This window comes from Rhinatrema bivittatum, chromosome 9, assembly GCF_901001135.1.
Source record: "Rhinatrema bivittatum chromosome 9, aRhiBiv1.1, whole genome shotgun sequence".
NCBI classification, from domain to species: domain Eukaryota; kingdom Metazoa; phylum Chordata; class Amphibia; order Gymnophiona; family Rhinatrematidae; genus Rhinatrema; species Rhinatrema bivittatum.
In genome coordinates, this window is record NC_042623.1 from 17,024,518 (window position 1) to 17,041,701 (window position 17,184).

A 17,184-nucleotide genomic window follows, 5' to 3' on the forward strand; every position below is an offset into this window, starting at 1 on the left:
CATATTTGAGGCCTCTCTCCCCCCATTCTAAAATCTGCTGCCGTGAGACTCTAACATTGCTAAAATCCACGCATTCCTTTCCGAGCCTGGTGCCACAGCTCTCCTCATCCCTCGCTTGCACTGCTGCAGACCTCCCACGGAGCCGGACTGCTCTGTATCATAGCACCATACTGGCAGCCAAGGACCAAAATGGCCCCCCTTCAGTCTACTCAGCAAGGTGTTTTAGATTGTACCTGCTGATCCGCACAGGTTACCTCCTCACCCGCCCGGGACGGCCGATACTACCATAAGAAGCTTGCTGGGCAGACTGGATGGACCGTTTGGTCCTTATCTGCCGTCATCTCTCCGTTTCTGTGTAGCACTGTAGGAATGACAGGTACTAGAGATCCAATTACACAGCACCTTCTAGATTAAAGACGGCCATTCCTAATGACTGAAAGTTACTGAAGTAATGTAATGTTAGGACAATGGAAAGGTGTCCCCTTTTTTTTTGGTTTGACCTTTATTTAGGAGTATGTGGGGCAGAGGAACGCATACTTGCACAACAGCAAAACATGTCCGATTACTAAAGGCAGTGCAACCTTTTTCTTTTGTTACGTCTGCACCGACACAGGGGAGCAGATCTGACCCAGAGGAACACCCAGGAGCTCCCGATTCAATTAGTGTGTCTCGCTCATTTAGCCACTGCTTTCTATTGGAAAAAAAAACTCATCTCAGCCGGAGCCCTGGAGGAAGTGTCTCAGGAGTGGCTTCCCCAGACGTCTACAACGTGTGCTCTGAAAGATGACCTCGCTACCTGCGAAGGCCTAGAATAAAGTACCGGGCACGGCAGAGGGCTGAGGTTGTGTGAATACTGAAGATTTGTGATTATGCCAATAAAAACTGTTAAACTATAAAAGTGAGACCGTCGGTACTTCAACAGTTTGTACGCGATCTCACGCTGGGAAGCAGGTGGTGCAGATTGCCAAGGATACAGACATAGTAAATTTAACAAAAAAAAAGCACAGGTCCTTGGGTGTTTCTTCAGATATATTAGTGTCAGATACTTTTACACAAGAGAGAAACCAAGGGGGGGCAGAGACTTAGAAGTTTAAGCTGCTAATAGAAATCTACTTTGCCCTTAAAAGTTGTGAGACAGACATCTGTACACAGATGTTATTTTACTGCTAAAGTAGACACAAGGGTGACACTTTCAGGAAGATTTACAGTCCGGGGCCATGAGTATGTTAAGACTGTCCAGCCTGCCGTACAAGGCTGTACTATGGGCTAAAGCCAGGCAATAGGCCAGTCCTAGTGTAACCATAACCTCATCCCACATTTCCATCAGGGCACATCAGTCCATGAAGCGGCAACCATGATGGCAGCCTAGGGGAACAGACGCCTAGACACGTCAACCATCTGATTAAACACAAGAAAGAATTAACACACCCAGCAGGCACATTATTTCAACAATGGTTTTATTGGTCCAGCATCTGCAAAATATACAAATCTGTGAAAGGCATACCCTGTCTAAATTTCAGGCTTTTCTTCCAGGCAATTACGTTAACGCTACAGGTAACAAGTCGCACATCACAAGTCACAGACTCCTCCTGCAAGCTCAGCAGTGTACATTCAATAAATAAACACAGCATCTCGGCTATCGAAAAACAATTCAAGTACCGTGAATGGGGGACATGAAAATTCATTGGTATAGCTCAGTTCAGTCCGGTGTTCCCAAAAAAAAAAACACAACTCATGCGGACCCCAGTTACAGGATAGGGATGGGGGGGGGGGGGGGGGGTGTCAAACGAGCAATAGGCGGGCAGGTAGGAAAGGTCGCAGCCTTGCGAGGATCAGCAGCTGCTCTCCATGTCACCCAGCTTCTTCCCCAGATGAGTCTCAGGATCGCAACCAGAACCAAAAAGCTCCTTGGGTGCCTCAATGTGAAATCTTCCTCATACCCGGCTTCAGGCGTGCACCATTTCCTTAACATGTGCTTTGAACATTAAATCGGAAAGCAGTGGCGTAGAAGCGGACCCAGCTGCAGTCCCCTCCATAAACGCCCAACACAGTCACCGTTCCGGCAACATGGCCAACAGAATGGGGAAGAGAGAAACGAATGCCCCATTAAATCTTTTACGTGAACCAGCGAAATGTTAACACTGCACAAAAAACATACAACTTCCCCAAACAGGGGATTAAGAAACATTAAAAAAAAAAAAAAAACCCAAACACCTTTCAATCATATTTACAGAAGTCTCGCTGGCAGGCTGTCAATTTAAAGATGTGGGGTGGGGTTTGGAGCCAGGAAGCCTTGGTTAATACCCTGTAGCGGTGATGCGGAGCTAGAGGGCACGGTAAAGCTCTCCGTAACATCTGGCAAGACGGCAGAGTCTAATCCCTCCCACGTACGCTCCTGCGAGTGCGCCAGAGCACGGTGGCACATCTCCCATGCCTGCTTAGCATCACCTTACCCTCCACATCTGGGAGGCACCATGTGGCCAGAACTGATGTCGAGGGCCTAAGGATCGGGCCAACCGAGCCCAGGGTAGCTCTAGCTCATCCCCTGCCCCCGGGAGAGGGGCAGACGTCACACTGCGGTAAGGGATACTTTGATTTTAAACCGTAATTTTCTGACAAAGCAGTTTAACAGCCCATGAGCACAGAATGAGGCCTTTGAATAACTGGGGTTTAATGTTTCCTAAAGTCCCATCTTGCCACCCCTCCGAACCCCACCTCTCACACCTTGCAGGTCACACCGAGGTACACAATACATAACCCGGCCACTCCCTGCACACAGACAGCAGCAAAAGCATCTCAGGACGGGGAGCCCGCTCTAACCAGGCCCCTGCAGCCTTTAAAGTGCATAGGCGGCAGCTGGAGGGAAGCCAGCCCTGCCGCAAAAAAAAAAGGGCTCCTCTTGGGACGGGGGAAAGGAAGTGCGAGGGCCTCATCCCTGCCCCTCCAGAGTCAAAGGACAAAAATGCCACCACAATAAATAACAAAGAAACACACACCCCCCCCCCCCCCCACACTCGTATTTTCTACAAAATGCACTTCAGCACTGGGTACGGAGCTCAGAGGAAGGGGTTTCACGTGAAGGAAGTTACAGGTCAGGAAGACAAGCGTGCACTCCTGCGCCCTTTTCCCCGCTCTCTACACTGGGCACGGCCCTGCTCGCTTCTTTTTCAAATCTTTAAAGGAACAAAAAAAAAAAAAAAGATCCCACAAAAATTAAATGTCTTGCTTAAGGAATCCCCTCACACCCCCCCCCCCCGCACACCCGAAAACCCCACACATTCCCTATCATGCAGTGACCCCTAGCGACCTCTGTCTGGCCCGTTCCTGTATGGCACAGTCGCTTTGCACAGAGCAGGCGGAGCGAATCCCAGGACCGGCAAACAGACTGGGGGGGTGGGTGTGTGTGTGGGGGGGGGGGGGGGAAATCAGAAGCCCTTCCCATCTTTTGTTCAGTTTTGGGGTCACCCTGTTTCGTCCACGTTCAGCACACACAATTCTACATTCAGCATTCAGGTAGGTCCGCAATAGTTTCATGGCGAGGAGTTTTAAACGCTCTACACACAAAAAAAAAACAAAAACAAGCCCTCCCCAAAGACTGAAATTCAGGCTCCTTGCACGACAGAGGCTCGGGGGGGGGGGGGGGGGGGGGGCTCATTTCAGTTTTTGCCGCCCCCCCTGCCCCCGCGTCACGCACTCATTCAGGTCTCTGTCCATTCACAGACGAGCGACAGGAGACGCAGCCGCCAGCCAAGCCTCCACTTTAAGGTAAAAGAAAAGTCGAGCACTTTACAAGCAAAGCTCGCGAGATGGAGGGTGAGGGGGGAGACCCAGGACACGTTTGGCTTCATTTTGTCGTCGTCCCTGAAGAGTCCGGGCCACTTCTGCAGGCGCTCACGTTCTGTGAAGGGAGAGAAACAGGACGGGCATTAGCCAGACATGGGGGGGGGGGGCGGGGGGTCTTTCTACAAATGTTTTCTATGGATTCCCCTTCCTGTAAATGAAGGGAATTAAGTGTGGGGTAAAACTGAACTGTTTAAATCTGTGCAAAGGGACTGATCTGCAGGCTTTATGCTTGGCTCCTTAAATCGGCCCCACAATAGCTTGGGTTATGCAGCTATAACACCCCCCCCCCCCAAAAAAACAAACCCCAGATGCTTCAACATGCAGGCCCCATAAAACACCAGGCAGTGGGTTCACCTCATCACATTTGGGGTTAGCCACACCTTCCACCCTGTTTCAATTCAAACCCCAAATAAGAAAAGAAAAAAAAAAAAAAAAAAAGAGAATATGCAGGGTCCCTGTCACCCCCCCCCCGCCAGGTCTCACTCTGTGGCTCGTTACAAGTCCTCCCTATATACGTTTAATTCAGCAGCTAAGATATTTCTCCTACTCTGGGCCGGAACAGACGCAGCCGAGCTCAGGGAGAAAAAAAAAAGACGTCGAAGCATTTAATGCAGCCACAGATAGCAGCGCGGTCACCCCCGTCACTGCTTGACCTTCTCACGGCACTGAAGCCACCTCCCCTAGGAAAACCCACCGGCCGGAGCGGTCCCCTCTCCGGACAGGCCCCCCCCCCCCCCCAACCACGCCGGAGGGTCCTGGAGCTGCGTCCTGGACGCGCCGCCGACGCCAGGACCTATCACCACCCGAACCACCAAAGAACCGAGTGCACGCAGAGTGCGAAACTCCCACTCCTTATAGAGAGCTGCACCCCCCCCCCCCGTGTCGCCGAGATCCTGAGCCCGAGAACACGCGAGGTACGACGACGACAAACGGGCCACTCTCCGAGCACCTCCCCCACAAAACGGACCACGACTCCCCCACGTGGCAGCGAGCGCCCCACAAAAAACAGATTTGACTGCACAGGCTAACCGGGGTCAAAAGGGTCGGTCGGCTCGCACCCCCGGCCATTTACCTTCTAACCGCCCGGAAAGAGAGCTGGCGCCACACTGCTCGCCCGTGCGCGTGAAGTGGGGGGGGAGGGGCAGAAGAGTAAAACGGAAACAGAGGCTATAAACACGTTCCCGGTGGCTTCTTGTACCCGAAGATTTTAAATTCCATAAGGGCGAGAGCAATAATCCCTGAGGGTTTATCAAATCAGATTTCAGCACCAAGGGCCGGACAGCGCCTGTGAGCCACCCAGACAGACATCAAAATTAATTGTGCTTTTGCTATAATAATTAATTTACTTTATATATATATTTTCTTTTTTTTGTTCTAATTTTCTACACCACTCCTTTCCTTTTTCAAGAGTAAATTCTTGGAATCTACTTGAAAATTCATAAAGAATTTAAAAAAAAAAATGAATTGTGCTTTTCACACATGTGTGAAGGACATTAATGCTTTTTTTTTTTTTTTTTTTTTTAAAGGAGTTTTTAACTTTAGTAAAATTTGTGATTGCCGCTGAACTACAGACCCCCATCCCCCGGGCAGAGGCTGCACCCGTCTGCCATGTTCAGTCACCGGCTAACGCCACAAGTAAACTTCAGTGTGGATAAGCTTGGGTGCGGTGCCGGGGGTCCTTGCTGCGCTCAGTGCAGGGGAAGCTTAAGTGAGGGGTGAGATGGTTTTAACACAGCGACAGCAGGGGGAAACCCCCCCCCCCCCAACGATTGTCCTATGCAGTCTGCCAGGTTATTCCCTGCAGCCTCTCACAGAGCAGGGCTACCAGCAAGAGATCTCGCTCTCCTTTTCCAGGACAGCTGTGGTCTCCCCTCCTTGGTGCCTCATCACCTCGGTTGAGAGAGAGAGCGCACGAGATCCCTTCCCAGCTCCCTCCCACACCCAACCACAAGGATCCGCGATCCCGTAATCCAAAACGGGCAGAGTCACGAGCACGGCCGCTGCCCGGATATCCAGCCTGACAGAACTGGCTGCAGGGGTGCAAACCTACCTGAATGGAGCCCACCGGGCACCCCCCACAGTCTGCCCAGTTTCCCCTCCCTGCGTTACCAGTAAAGGACGTCTCTTCATTGTCAGCTACACGCGTTTGACCGCCTGCCCGAGGCCGCGTCTCCACCTCCCTCCTGAGCTGAGAAAGGGTAACCCAGCCTGCCCGCGCCACCTCGGCTGCTCCTCTGCCAGCTGGTCACACCTGGGCATGCCCCAGAGCCCTGCCGCCCTTTCACGAGGTCGCGAGGCAACACAGCCGTACCCCCCCCCTGCAAGCTGCTTCCACAGTCAGTCCCAATATCCAGGCCCCACCCGACTGCTCCCTCCCCCACCTCCTCTTCCCACTGCCCTCTGGTACCTGTCCCGGGCACCTCTTCCCACTGCCCTCTGGGTACCTGTCCCGGGCACCTCTTCCCCCTGCCCTCTGGGTACCTGTCCCGGGCACCTCTTCCCACTGCCCTCTGGGTACCTGTCCCGGGCACCTCTTCCCACTGCCCTCTGGGTACCTGTCCCGGGCACCTCTTCCCACTGCCCTCTGGGTACCTGTCCCGGGCACCTCTTCCCACTGCCCTCTGGGTACCTGTCCCGGGCACCTCTTCCCACTGCCCTCTGGGTACCTGTCCCGGGCACCTCTTCCCACTGCCCTCTGGGTACCTGTCCCGGGCACCTCTTCCCACTGCCCTCTGGGTACCTGTCCCGGGCACCTCTTCCCACTGCCCTCTGGTACCTGTCCCGGGCACCTCTTCCCACTGCCCTCTGGGTACCTGTCCCGGGCACCTCTTCCCACTGCCCTCTGGTACCTGTCCCGGGCACCTCTTCCCACTGCCCTCTGGGACCTGTCCCGGGCACCTCTTCCCACTGCCCTCTGGGTTACCTGTCCCGGGCCACCTCTTCCCATGCCTCCCTGGGTACCTGTCCAGGGGCACCTCTTCCCACTGCCCTCTGGTACCTGTCCGGGCACTCTTCCACTGCCCTCTGGTTACCGTCCGGGCACCTCTTCCCACTGCCCTCTGGGTACCTGTCCCGGGCACCTCTTCCCACTGCCCTCTGGTACCTGTCCCGGGCTCGCCGAAATCCCGCCGCTGCTCTGGTTGATACTGGCAGTAGCTAACACTGCTTAACCCACCACCCACACCCCCCCCCGCCAAGTGAGTCTCCACCTGCTCCCACTCCCAAACACCCCCCCTTACCCTAAATCTCCTCTACCTGCAAAGATTAACTGAACAGAGTTATTGGGGGAGGGGGTAGGAACGTGCTTGAGCTCTTCCAGTCTCCTGGGGTGCACTCCGGCAGATCCCCCCCAGTCTCCTCGGTTGAAGCACCTCCTGCCCCGGACCAGGCTGCAGTGATTTCACCTCCGTGTAACAGCAGGCGGACGAGCCAGGAAAGGCCCTCGCCCACCGGGAATCACAAACCTTTCTCTCTTCTATTTCTGCCCCCTGTTAGCTTAGCGACGCCGCCGCCAGGGAACGGACGAGCCCAACGCCTCCACGGGCAGGCCCTTCGTTTATTGAAACGAAATCTTTCCAAATCCTTACAGGCACGAGGAGAAAAACTGAGGACGTCCGTCAGATCGCCCCCCTCGTCTTCCTTCCACCCGGTCTGTTCTGTATTTAAAGAGCAGTTACAGTGCTTGAAGGCTTCCCACTTGGCCGATCTGCCCTGAATCCTAATTGACCCGGGGTTTCTGGCGCACGTCCGCGGAGCCCCAGACAGACAGACAGAGGTCGGAGCACAACGCGACCCCTGCAGAGAGCTTTCAGGAAAGATGAAGCATGGGTGCTGGGGTTTTTTGGTTTTTTTTTAAATCCTGAGATAACAAGAGGTCCTCGCATTTTGCTCTGGGGGGGGGGGGGTATAAAAGCATAAGCGTTAGGGGTCAGCCCCAGGGCCGCGCGGCGCTGCTTCGCTCTGCTATAAAAGGGGGGACCCGGGTCAGCCAGGGTGAGGGGGGGCCGCAGAGGCAAACACCATTCACAGGCCTTGGGGGGGGGGGGGGCTCAGCACCTACTGGCTAGATGCCACAGAGCCACGGCAGGTGGCTCCTGGCCGAGGGCTTGTGGCCACGATGGGTGGCCTAGACACCGGGGTTAATGGGAGAGAAATACCCCAAGGAGCTGGAAGCCCAAGCGAGAAGGAAAAAACAGTCAAATCCGAAAATAAAAAAAAAAAGACTTGGTAGGGTAAAAAAAGGAGAACCAAGACCGATACCAGAAGAGAGAAGCAATGAAAGCACGGAGCAGGCGCCGAGGACTTCTCAGCCCTACCTCCGGCGCGAGAGCCAAGCTGACGGACTCTGGGGGGGGGGGGGGACACTTAAAAATCTGAATCGCTGCGCTCAGGGCTCATCCCACAACCTTAAATTCACAGCAAGCAGCAGGAGGAATGTGAGGCTCAGCGACGGCGGCTGTGCTCCCAACACAGACACATCAGGGCGGGGGGAGAAAGGGGAGGTCGGGCCCCAGCGCTAGCAATAGTTTAAGAGACTCGTTTTACTCCCGACTGGGAGGACTGAACCGTTACACGGCCCAGTGGGGGCTGCCAGAGCTCCTCCGAGGCCTTGGACAAGGAAGGCAGGGCCGCTGACCCCGCCGAGGGCAGGTCAGCGGCCCCGATTTCTGCCCCTGCTGAAAAACACAGACCAAGGAAAAATCTGTAATCCCCAAGCCAACCCCCCCCCTGCTACCTCCCAATGACTCAAACCATGGCCCCCCCCCCCGAGACCTTTCCGATGGCAAGGTGGGGGGGGGGGGGGGGGTCGTCACGAGGTCTTCCCAGCCCCCCCCCCCCCTTCTGCTTGCAGTGCCACCGCTAACCTGATCTGCGCGAGCTTTATTCTCACTTCCCCGGAGCTAATAACCCCGACCTTCCCCAAGTACCAACTCCCGCTGGGAGGCTGCTCTACGTACCCGGCACCTTTCCCCGGGAATAATACATTCCCATCCCATACGCAGAGTCCAGGCAGCCTCACCCAGGCCCCCTGACCTGCTCTCACGGAGAGAGAGGCCAGCCTCCCCCCCCCCCCCCCCCCCCCCCGAGTCTCTATAATAAAATAGAGGGCCCCAACCCCGTGTGCCAGCCAGGACTGCAGAGGGGCAGGCGGGATGGCAAACGTGAACACGCAAGCAATCGCCACACGTGGCACCGCCACCGATGGACAAACCACCTCACTGTGTGCCATGCACCGTCCTCCATCTCTTCCCAAAAAACACTCCCGACCCTCCACCCCTCCCCGCTGAGCTCTCCCCCTCATAGAATAAGTTGCAGTCGAACAGTGGATACAGCCAAAGTTATCAACAAATTATTAGAGAACAGGAAAGAGAAAGGAGAGATACTTACAGACAAGCCTTCGCTAGTAAAGGCTGCAAGAGGAGGGAAAGAGAGATGAGAAAGAGGTCAGTAAGGAAGTGGAAATAAATCGTTAGATACCAAAAAAAGAGCGTTTAGAGAGAAGCGAATCCTGCAAAGTGACGTCCAGCTCCTGAAACGCTCTGGAGCGCCTCGGTTAAGAGCGCCGAACACACACACGCTCAAAGCAAAGCGTGAGCTGTCAACAGCCCGCTCCCCCCCTTCAGGGCGTAGGCTGGGGTTTTTTGAAAGAGGAGCCAAGCCAAATCCCAGGCTCTGCAGTGGCCGGAAGACACCGCGTCTCCGTCAGAGCAGAGCCCATTCCCGCTTTCAGAGGCGCCAGCCTCTTCCTGTCATCTAACTAAGAGAAGACCTCATCGAGCCTTTACTCCTTCCCCAGGCTGCTTCCACGCAGATTCATAACCCCGAATTTCTGCTTCTCACAGCCTTAACCACCAAGGAAAACAGAGACCGTGCGTTCATTAACTTGGCAGGCGCTAACTGGTCCTGGAGCTCAAGAGTCGTGTGCGCTCTTCAGGAGGAAGACAGGGGTGTGGAGCAAGCTCTAACGATCTGTGAGCAACCATGTGGACCACAAAGCAGAAGACCTTCGGGGCGCCCAACTGCTAGAGAAGCAGCAGCCCCTCCGGTCCCTCAGCACTGTTATTTCTTTAAATGACCTTCTGCGTGTAGCTTTTGCCCCTCAGCACCGGGCCTCACGTCTGCAACCGACACGTAACCAGGCAACCCTCCGAGGATCGCCCACGACGTGGGCCAGGCCATCCTACAGCCCTTCGCCCTAAGTCGCGGGTGAGCTGCTGCTAGGGTACCGACGCCGGCATGTCCTACGGACGTCAGAAGCCTGCCTCCTCGCCCACACGCCGGGCACCCGACTCCAGGAGACTCCCCAAATGTTATTCTTCTGTCCTTCTGGGTCTGACACAAAGCTCTTTGACGGGGCTTGGTGGAAGGTCAAAGCAAACTGAACAGCAGCTGACTCGCCGCCGTATTCCCCGGCTGGCGGAGGGCTACGGGATGAGACCGGACTAGAGTCGCCAGCCTTGGTCACGCGCCAAGACGTCGCGCGTGTTACAGAAGCAAATCACATCAAATCCGAGGCATCGCGAGCGAGAGAGCAGAACTAACCTGTCCAGGCAGGGGGGAGGCGATGGGCACCTCTGGGGACAGACAGCCAGGCAGGCCCGCAGAGCCGGAAGCCGCTTGCTCCTCAAAGCTGTTGATGCGGAGTTTTTTGGTGGGTTCTGGGCTTGCGAGAGGGGTAATGCTATTCCGCCTCATGAGCGGGTTAGGGGCCTTTTTTGTTTCCTAAATCAAGGGGAGGGGAAAAGAGAGGGCTACAATTACAGAAAAAAAAACAACTCTCTCTCAAATATACCAAGCAAGGCAGCATCACTCAACAAGCCGGCACCGTCTCGCCTTCTCCCACCCGTTTAACTTCTCTCTCTGTTCCCGTCTGGCTCTTCTAAACTGTCATGTGGCAGAAACCTCCTCCAGCTCCATCCCGGTTCCCTCTCCCGACTCCCCCCCTAAACAGTAACATTGAATGAAATGCACAAAGCCCAAAAGTCAGACAACAGAAAAATCAGTAAGGCAGATCAGGAAAGCCGGCAACAGCATGGACAACAAGGAGAGGGCTAACTCACTGCTAACATTCAGCAAAGGCCGCGGGGGCCGCACATAATCCCACAATAATCCCACCGCTGACCCCCCACCCCCAGCGCAGCACAAGGAGAGAGGGAATGAAAATCCTCAGCAAGTGGCTTCTCACCTCTGATCTCTCCCGGTGCGTATTCACGGCTTCCACGTTCAGGGAGATTGATTCAACTCTGCAGCCTTGAAAAGGAAACAAAAAAGTAATAACCAGATCCCAGGGAGAGGTGGAGAGCGCAGAGGAGCACGTCTCTTAAGACAGGACGGGAGCCTGGAGGTTTCAGGACCAGCCTCAGCAGGCGCGGCTGTGAGATTAAGCGTGACGATTTTCGGAGGCGTACAAACACACTCTGGACTCTTACCGTATGCCACAGGCGTCAGCTTGAGCACAGTGTGTAGGGGACATTTCAGGTAGGGCATCTCATCTGCAAGAGACAGCAGGGAAACTTTAGAGGAACATGGAGAGACAGCAAGACACTTCAGGTCACCCAAAACCTCACTGCCCTTCCTGTCGGACTGGGCAACAATGCAGGTTAGACACCAAAGATAGTCCATGTGCAAACTTTTATTTAGATGGAGACATATACTCTCGTACAAATGGCCGACTCTGGCCGAGTTTCGCCATGTGGAGACCACCTGCGATTGTATCTACGATAATCAGCGTTTTTCATAAGTCCCTAAGCGGCAATAGAACGGGGTTTACTCGTTAAAGCATGAACAATAATATCACCAGACTTTCAAAGTATTTGGTGCATTCATTCTAAGACATCTTTCCGATACATAAAAAGTGATTAACCTCACACAACCCCTGAGGCAGCCCCAATTGGGGCGAAACTCGGCCAGAGTCGGGCATTTGTACGAGTATATGTCTCCATCTAAATAAAGTTTGCACTTGGGACTATCTTTGGTGTCTAACCTGCATTGTTGCCCACACGGCTTTTTTAGACCACCTACTAGAGATGTGAATCGGAACCAGAATCGGATCCGATTCACATCTCTATAGATGTGAATCGGAACCAGAATCGGATCCGATATCAGTTCCGATTCACATCTCTACCACCTACCCTCTTGCTTTATTAGTCCTTCCTGTCAGACTGGACAGGTTTTAATCCCAGCGACCTTGGGGAAAGCGTCCCCTGCGAGGAACAGGTATGGAGAGTCTCGTTTCGGTTCAGTTCCTGCAACAGCAGGAAAAGTAAACCAGCTGGTGGCCGGATCTGGGTCCCAGTCAAGAGGCCCTTACCCAACCCCAGACTAATTCAGTCACATCAGGGAGAGACCGGTTCAAGTTCATCTGTGCGTGTGTTAGGCATACACACGTGCAGCCCCTCCCTTTCCCTGCACAGGGCAGGTTACATCTGGCACGCTAGCCAGCAAGAAACTGTCTGCTAACCAACCAGCTCTGTACAGTTCGTTTTATACAGAAACGAAAGCCAATTAAAAAACGAAATCCACTAATTCTTTCCAATCGTTTTTCCTCAATTTGTGACACTTTCTCTGCTAGATCTGGTACAAACTGTGCTCAGAGGTGCCGACTCGTGAAAATGTTTACAGGCGGCCTGCCACATTTTTACTGAAAGTTTCACTTTCACAGACACGCATTCTGTATGCAGCTGGACTTCCTTTGCTGAGATTCACCCCTTAAACTGGGACACAGCGCCCGACTCCCGAATGCCGCAACCTTGCAGATCCCTAAGCCCAAGGCACCAGAGACAAGGGGCCCTGTGCCCGTGATTTTACGCCAGGGCTCCCCTCCTGAACCCCGAAATCACTGAACACCAGGTATCACCCCTGAACCCCCCCCCCCCCCCCCTCCCGTGACCGTAGCACAATGACGAACTTCCTTTCCCCAGGGACTGTGAACACAGCCCCAGCCCACCCAGAAAGTGGGAGACCCGAGCCGGAAGCAGAGCCCAGGGAGGTCTCCGATACGCACTTGGCTCCTGGCATACCTAGGCAAAAAGCCACAGACGCGGGACACGCGGCTCATCGTCGCCTTGCACGCGGGACAGCAGCAAGGAAGCACCCCTCCCCCCACTCACCCGCACTCTTATCCAGAAAGTAAGCCAAGAGGCAACGCATGACGGCCTGGTGGCAGATGACCAGCACGTTCTCCTGCCTCTCCAGCTCCATGATGACCGGCTCCAAGCGCTGCACCAAGTCTTGGTAGGACTGGAAAAATACAAACAGAGAAGCGAGGTTACAAACCTAAGCACGCGCGGAGGCGGTGAAGCTGCTACTGCTGTGCTGCGTGCCTGGAAACATCGAGGTCCCCGGGGGAGCACGCCCCTTCCCATAGCTTGACTGGAATTCACAGGGACTGAAAGCAGCCGACCTCGCCTTCCCCTGCTGAGATGCAAGCGCACATATAATTGCTGAAGCCTTCATTAACGCATTATTATTATTATTATTATTATTGTTTGGAAGCTCCTCAGAGCCCCAATGCTCTCGTTGCACCGATACAGGTAAAGCACGAACTCAGCATCCCTAGCTTTCATGTATAATTCAATACAGAAAAAAAAAAGCTTAAAAACCAGCAGATATGATGCACAATTAAAGCCGCACACATTTCTTTTAAGAGACTACAAACAGAAGAAGTCAAACGTTAGGGGGAAGAGACAGGTAGGTGGCCAAAAGTGAAGAGAGCTGGGAAGCAGGCAAGCCGCTCTCTTGGATCATTCAGCCTAGGCCGCCGCGGCTGGGAGGGGCGCGCACGGGCTTACCTCTCCGGAGGGGTAGCGGTAATAGTACTTGTCCTGGTCGCGCAGCGCAAACTCCTCGGGGTGCTCCTCCTTGATCTCCTCGTAGGTCAGCTCCTCGCATATTCCCTGTCGACGACATGGCTCGGCGTTAGGACGCGTTGGGTCTCGAGTGACCGCAGCGCAGGCGGCAGCAGACGGCTCAAAGCAGATCCGGGGCTGGATATAAACAGCGCCCTCTCTCCCAGATGCGGGGGGAGGGGGGGCTGCAAACTGAGCAGGAAGACTACGGTGTTCCCCCCCCCCCTCCCTGAAGGAGTTTCCCCCCCCCCTCCCGCCAGCACCGCACCCCTGTGCTTTAGTTTACTTAAACTAGGAGGTGGTTCACAGCATGAGGCCCCCCCTGCCCCCATTCGTGACTGATCCCATAAAGATCTTTATTGGCTAACACCCAGGACCAAGACTTACAACCAAAAAAAAACCCCCCCATTAACCCAAGTATTACTGCAACAGCTGGGCTACAGCTAGGTTTGTACCAAGGCAAAAGAAAAAAAACAAAAAAAAAAAAACTGTGAAGCAAAATGGCAGGCAGGGGCAGGACTCCCGGGGACAGCCGCCCGCTGACGCCAGGTCGAGACGCTCACCGCATCGATCTCGTTCAGCGCCTTCCACTGCTCGTAGGGCAGCCGCAGGGCCTCGGCTGTCTGGATGCTCCTCTTCAGCTGGCTGCTCCACACCCTCAGCTCCTTCAGGTTCTGCTCCTCCAGGAACTTTTTCAGGGCCACAGCAAACTGAAAAGAAATAAAAAGAAAGCGAGACGCCAAAACGTTAACAGAGAGAGAGAGAGAGAGAGAATCTGCGGCTCGGCTCAACGCTTACATCAGGAAGACCGAACCCGTACTAAACACCGTAAATCCGGGGGGGGGGGGGGGGGGGGGGGGGTGCCTGGCGCAGACGGACAAGCCGCCACACCCCAGACGCTTCAGGCCGTCCTTACCTACGGGGGGAGGGGAGGGCGCGCGCTCTGAACTTCCTAACGAACGCGAAAGCCAGGACCCCCCCCCCCTCCACCCTGCCCCCCCCAGCGGAGCCGTCCCCACCTTCTTGCCCCGGTTGGAGAGCCCGGCGTCCCCTCCGATCCTCCCCGCCAGGTTGGTCTCGCTCTCGCCGTGGCGGCACAGGTAGATGGTGCGCGGCTGCACGTGGATGTTCATCAGGTAGTACACGATCCGGCTCTGGATGTGATCCTGCACCCGGTTCACCAGGAAGCGCCGGCCCACGTCTATCACCTTGATCAAGGACAGGTCCCTAAGCGAGAAGGGGGAGGGGAGGAGAGGAGTCAGTCCAGAGGAAGCAAAAACAAACCACGCGAGGTCAGGGGTCATTCGGAAAGAGGGTGCAATTACTTGTCGTAAGTGTCCGGGTCCAGGGGTTGGTAACTGGACTTGTAGCACTGGATCCTCTTCAGGAAGTCTTCCATGGCGTCGGTGGAGCTGCAGTCCCTGTAGTCCGGGCTAGAGAGCTTCACCTCCTGCAAGCAAACCGGGCCAGAACTGAGTCCCTTCCGCCATCCGGAAGGTACAGCGAGATTAATGGGGTTTTTTTTTTCAGACAGATTCAGGCAGCTTAACAAGGTCCGAAACGAAGCGTGCTGCATTCGGAGCCATGCGTTTGCAACGAAGGCAGGAAGCGTACGCCACAAAAGGGGGGGGGGGGGGGGGGGGGGGGGAATTTCATGCAGCGGCAGTGGAAGCGGCCCTGCTGCCCACGCCTCCAGAAGAGGCAACATCGTTGCACGCAACACCCAACACCCACTCGTTTGATTCAGTTATCGCTTGCTCCTCCCCTCCAGTTATCGCTTGCTCCTCCCCTGCACACCTTCCCTTACTCGGGGTTCTCCTCTCTCACCGAGCGCCTCCACGACGCTCCGGCACCAGCAAGAGGGGCAGTGGAGGGGCGAGGAGGTGCTCGTGGCGTTAACTGCCTCCCCCCCCCCCGCCCAGCGAGCCACCGCTCTAAGGGGCCAAACGCTACTGGACTGGAGACTTAAAACCTTTTTTTTTTTTTTTTTTTTTAATCGTAGGGTGAGGAGAAATGAAAAGTTATCCGTGGATAACGAAAAAGGGGAAACTTGAGTGCAAGAAGGGCAGAGAAGCCAAAGAGCACATCATGAAGCCCCCCCTCCCCACCCGGGGCGGCGGAAGCCTTACCATGATGTTGGCGGCCACCACGTTTGGGTCATCGCAGACGGACTCGATGAAGAACACCTGCAAGGGAAAAGCAGAGCATGAGGCCCCTCCCCCTCCAAGGATTAAGGGGGGAGGGAAGCGGCGGTTCCCAACCTGGAGGGACGCCATCTGTCGGCGAGCCGACGGCTTCCCCCAAGAAAAGCAGATGCCGGACAGGGGGTTCTCCCAGCCGCTTCCAGCACAAACTCGCCAGAAAGGAGCTGCGTTCGCACCCGGATCCGCGCTCCCCCGGGCGCTGCGATTTCAAAAGTTAAAAACGGGTACAGACCCTCCAGGTCAGAGCGAAGACCAGCGCGCGGGGTCAGGCGGCCGCCCGGGCGCCCCACAACCAGTGCATGAGTTGCGGGGGCTCGAGGGGAGAGCATTTTGGGGTTAAAAGCGCAGGGAAGTTTCGTTTCACACAAAAAAAAAAAAAACCTCACCATGGCCCCCACCAGGTCCCAGCCTGTAAATCCAGCCCCATAGAAATGCAAACCACAAAGGGGGGCGGCCAGCACGGATCTCACTCACCTTGAATCCGTTCTCCTTGGCAAAGTTAACCACCATTTCTCGCCTCTCCCTGGTTGTGTTTGTGGCATCAAAGACCTTGAGGGAGAAAAAAAAAAAAAAGCAAACTCGTTCAGTCAGGCCGGTGCGGTACGTGCTGCCCGGTTTCTGAACACAGCTCGTAAGCAGAGGGAACGAGAAAGCAACAGAGACTGCCAGCCACTTCAGGGGGAGGGAGGTGCAATTTTATCCCTGGCATGATTAAAAGAAAAAAAAAAAAAAGCGTTTCCAGTATCTGCCAGCAGAACGCAAGGTTCTCGGCTGCTGCGATCAGGGCCTGGAGGAGGAGAGAAGTCACGAGCATAAGAACATAAGAAATTGCCATGCTGGGACAGACCAAGGGTCTATCAAGCCCAGCATCCTGTTTCCAACAGAGGCCAAACCAGGCCATAAGAACCAGGCAAGTACCGAAACACTAAGAAGATCCCATGCTACTGATGCAATTAATAGCAGTGGCTATTCCCTAAGTAAACTTGATTAATAGCCGTTAATGGACTTCTCCTCCAAGAACTTAGCCAAACCTTTTTTGAACCCAGCTACACTAACTGCACTAACCACATCCTCTGGCAACAAATTCCAGAGCTTTATTGTGCGTTGAGTGAAAAAGAATTTTCTCCGATTAGTCTTAAATGTGCTACTTGCTAACTTCATGGAGTGCCCCCTAGTCCTTCTATTATTCGAAAGTGTAAATAACTGATTCACATCTACTCGTTCAAGACCTCACGGGGGGGCGATAGCTTGAGACCAGGGAGGGGCGTTCCGTGTCCTGGTAAAGCCAC

The 17,184-nt window shown here is 54.6% G+C and overlaps 1 protein-coding gene across 4 annotated transcripts in view; it reads right to left on the minus strand.

Moving 5' to 3' along the window:
• Positions 1-1,440: 1,440 nt before the first annotated feature.
• The window catches only part of PFKFB3 (6-phosphofructo-2-kinase/fructose-2,6-biphosphatase 3), a 45,474-nt gene continuing 29,730 nt past the window's right edge, over positions 1,441-17,184 (minus strand). For 2 of the 4 annotated variants that reach the window (XM_029615823.1, XM_029615826.1), the window contains exons 5-15: positions 16,370-16,444; positions 15,821-15,877; positions 15,017-15,141; positions 14,711-14,918; positions 14,255-14,401; positions 13,635-13,739; positions 12,954-13,083; positions 11,274-11,336; positions 11,030-11,094; positions 10,387-10,566; positions 1,441-3,898 (exon numbers count right to left, since the gene is read on the minus strand). In XM_029615823.1, coding sequence (XP_029471683.1) covers positions 3,845-3,898; positions 10,387-10,566; positions 11,030-11,094; positions 11,274-11,336; positions 12,954-13,083; positions 13,635-13,739; positions 14,255-14,401; positions 14,711-14,918; positions 15,017-15,141; positions 15,821-15,877; positions 16,370-16,444 — 1,209 coding nt within the window. In that variant the 3' untranslated portion in view covers positions 1,441-3,844. Of the gene's footprint in view, positions 3,899-9,231; positions 9,255-10,386; positions 10,567-11,029; positions 11,095-11,273; positions 11,337-12,953; positions 13,084-13,634; positions 13,740-14,254; positions 14,402-14,710; positions 14,919-15,016; positions 15,142-15,820; positions 15,878-16,369; positions 16,445-17,184 lie in introns of all 4 variants that reach the window. The other 2 variants (XM_029615822.1, XM_029615824.1) reach the window with 2 other exon arrangements.